At 41.6% G+C, this 3,773-nt stretch overlaps 1 protein-coding gene across 1 annotated transcript; it reads left to right on the forward strand.

Moving 5' to 3' along the window:
• The first annotated feature begins 1,759 nt into the window (after positions 1-1,759).
• Positions 1,760-3,422, forward strand: LOC113770522 (anthocyanidin 3-O-glucosyltransferase 2-like). Its single transcript, XM_027315000.1, has one exon. It carries the CDS (start codon positions 1,771-1,773, stop codon positions 3,205-3,207), a length of 1,437 nt encoding a protein of 478 aa, XP_027170801.1. The 5' UTR covers positions 1,760-1,770; the 3' UTR covers positions 3,208-3,422.
• Positions 3,423-3,773: the final 351 nt, after the last annotated feature.

The raw sequence follows: 3,773 nt of genomic DNA on the forward strand, positions 1-3,773 counted from the left end.
TATTTCATGTGATATAAGCCACAACTTGGAAGGGATTTTTTTGGGTCAATTTTCCCTTTTCCTTATATTATTGGGATAATTTTAGAAACTGCCATCGAGGTTTTGACCATTTCATATTGTCTTCTAAAATTGTAGAAACATTACTTACCTTCATGTTAGTTATTTGGGATCCAGTGCCTACATCATTGACTCTGCTACCTTTACAAGGGCTTGTTTGGAAGGTGAGTTTTTTGGATGTTTGTTTAAAACTTTACTATAGATTACTGTAGAAGTTGTAAGAAAAATTTTTAGGATGAAAAACTTTTTTCTTTATTTTTCTTTTTCTTTTTCTTTTTCTTTTTCTTTCTTTCTTCTTTTCTTTCCTCTCCCTTTCCCTTCCCCCGGCACCTCTGCCTCTGACCGGCAAAAACCAGCAGCCATGGAAATTTTTTTTCCTTCTTTTTCTCTCCCCCTCTTCTCCCTCTCCCTCTCCTCCCCCATCCCCGTCGCCGTCAGCAACCATGAGAACTTGCAGCCATGGATTTTTCCTTTGGCTTTTTCTCTCCCCACTCTCCTCCCCCTTTCCCGCCACCCTGCCCCCTCCCTCCAGCCATGAATCTAGTCGCCCGACTCATGCCATGGGAAAATTTTCTGGCCCTTTCTCTTCCCCTCCTCCCTCTCCCTCTCTCCCTCTCATCTCCCTTCCCTCTCGCACTCCGACGCCAGAGGAAGATGATCGCAATGGATTTTTATTTTTAGTTTTAGTTTTTTCTCTCCCTCTCTCCTCTCCTCCCCTCTTCCCCTCTCCCTTCCCCGCCACTCTCTCCCTCCCTTAGCTGCGATCTACGACCAGACCGCAAAGGGGGAGGGGGAGGGTGGCGCGGGAGGGAGAGGGGAAGGGGGAGGGGAGGAGAGGGTCAGAAAAAATTTTTTTTTTTGAGGTGACCGGCGGCACCAGGAGAGATGGTTGAGGTGGTGGTTGGAGTGGTGGGTTGGAACAAATTTTTTTGTGTATTAGATTTTTTGTTCAAAAAATTTTTGAGGTGTGTAGGTTTAAAACTTTGATAAGTTTTTTGGGGTTCCTGTAGCAAAAGTTGTTAAAAAACTAGTATTATACAAACTTTCTAAAAACTTGGGGTTCCAAACAGGCCCTTAGTTGGTTTTACATAGTTTTGTCCATAGAAAAAAATTAAGTCATTTGTTCATTGCATTAGTCATAATTTGAAATGTGAAAACATAACCAATTTATCATTGAAAAGGGCGCCTAATTGAAACGAGTGCCAAATACTAGGCACCCTTTTTTTTAATTGATATGCTTGACAAATAATAGGAGTAAGACATGAGAAGCTTGCTTGGACAGAGATACTGGTTAAAAAGTCAAAACTAGGGGTTTGAGAGGCTTGAAGGCGGGGTCTAATTCCTCTTAAAATTGTGATAATAACCAGGGACGGATTTAAGGTAGGGGCATTGGGGGCACGGGCCGTTGGGTCCCACTGCCCCCTTAAATTCTTATAATATTTATACAATTTTACGTAATTTTGAGTGTGTCTCCACTCTCCAAATTTTCTTTCCTCCTCTGTCCCCAATTTTCTCCCCACAATCGACGATCTCTCTCTTTTAATCCACCGTTTACTTCCTTTGTCGCTACTTCTCAATTTCCCTTTCCTCCATCATTTATTACTCCTCTGGTTTCCCATTTTCCGCCCAACAGAGCCACAAATCTATCCACACCGAACTTTGCTCATAAGCACATCCCATCTGCCGTTTTCGTTAGCAGAGAAAACGAAAGAAATGAAAAAAGCAGAGCTGGTTTTCGTTACTGTACCAGAGATTGGCCACTTAGTATCATGTGTTGAACTAGCAAAGCTTCTCGTTGAATGTGATGAACGATTATCGATCACCGTCCTGATTATGAAGCTGCCTTTTGATCCAAAAGTCAGTAGCTACACAAATTCGTTGTTAGAAACTCCGAATTTGCACATAAGGTACCTTGAGCTCATGAAAGAAGAGCCTTCTTCTCAATTGTCGTCTTTTCTTTCGATTTTCCTTCGATTTATCGACAACCATAAAAGTTGTGTGAGGGAGGTTCTTGCTGAAATATCCAATTCTGTTTCGTCGCATCTTGGTGGGATCGTCATAGACATGTTTTGCACCTCTTTGATTGATGTAGCCAATGAATTTGGGGTTCCTTCCTATATATTTTACCCAGGTGGTGCTGCAACGCTCGGCGTTTTATTCCAGTTGCAAAGTCTGAGGGATGATCTCAATGAAGCTGTGAGCCATTACGAGAATTCAGACGTTGAATTAGCTTTGCCTACTTACATCAATCCTGTTCCAGCTAAACTTTTGTCATCTGCATTGTTGGAGAAGGATGGAGGTGTCGACATGGTCCTCGATCAGGCAAAAAGATACAGGAAGACCAAGGGAATCATAATTAACACTTTCCTTGAGTTTGAATCCCATGCGATTCACGCCTTGAGCAATGATAAAACCATCCCACCAGTATATGCAGTAGGGCCTGTATTGAATCTGAAGGGAAGCAATAGTCAAAATCAAGAAACTGAGATGATTATGAAATGGCTAGATCTTCAGCCAGAATGTTCTGTTGTGTTCCTTTGCTTTGGTAGTGGAGGTAGTTTTGATGGTGACCAAGTGAAGGAAATTGCCTATGCACTCGAGCGCAGTGGATATCGATTCCTCTGGTCATTGAGAAGGCCTTCACCTAAAGAAAAATTTGAGTTTCCAAGTGAGTATGAGAACCTGGATGAAGTCATGCCAGAAGGGTTCTTGCAGCGAACTGCAGCTGTTGGAAAAGTTATTGGATGGGCACCACAGGCGGCAGTTCTATCCCATCCTGCTGTGGGGGGCTTTGTTTCTCACTGTGGTTGGAACTCAATATTGGAAAGCGTTTGGTGCGGTGTGCCAGTGGCAACTTGGCCGCTTTATGCAGAGCAGCAGGAGAATGCATTCCTAATGGTGAAAGACTTGGCAATGGCAGTGGAGATCAAAATAGATTTCAAAAGGGATTTCGTACTGGGTGTGAGTAGTGAGATTTTGAGTGCAGATGTGATTGAAAGAGGGATTAAACATCTCATGGATCCTGAGAATGAAATCAGAGAGAAGGTGAAGGAAATGAAAGAGAAGAGCAGGTTGGCTCCTAATGAAGGAGGATCATCCTTTTCTTCCTTGAGGCGTTTTCTTGAAGATGTGTTAGATAACATTCCATGATTGAATAGTATGTCAGCATTGAACAGTGATAATGGATTACATGATCCCTTGTTTTTCATAAATTCAATAGCTGGATATCAACTACTACTACAATCATGAAATCTGCTATTATCAATTCTGTTTTGAGAGTCAGTGAGAATTAATCAATTAATGGAGTCTCGTTCCTTTATCCATCTGTTTTTCCTTTTGTACTTGCTTTTTGGCTATTCTGATCATCTATAATTGCATATGGTTCTTTGTTTCTTGTAATGTGCTCTGTATTCCTTGCTGGCTCTTACCTGATACGATTTTCCTTTTCCTTGTACCCTTTTATTCCCCTTTTTCCTAAAATTTTAGGGTTAATTACATTTACTTCCTCTATGGTTTGATCAAATAACAAACCAGCCCCTCATTTTTAACAAAACTACGAAAAGGTCCCTCAAACTCAAAGCTCCATAACAAAAACATCCCTGTGTGGCTGTGTCAGTCAACTAACGTTGATTTACAAACTGGCTGTAATGTCACGGCAAATATATGACAAAACTCCGAGAATGCCCATCAAAAATCTGTTACCAGTTATCTTTCTT

This window comes from Coffea eugenioides, chromosome 5, assembly GCF_003713205.1.
Source record: "Coffea eugenioides isolate CCC68of chromosome 5, Ceug_1.0, whole genome shotgun sequence".
Classification (NCBI taxonomy): Eukaryota; Viridiplantae; Streptophyta; class Magnoliopsida; order Gentianales; family Rubiaceae; genus Coffea; species Coffea eugenioides.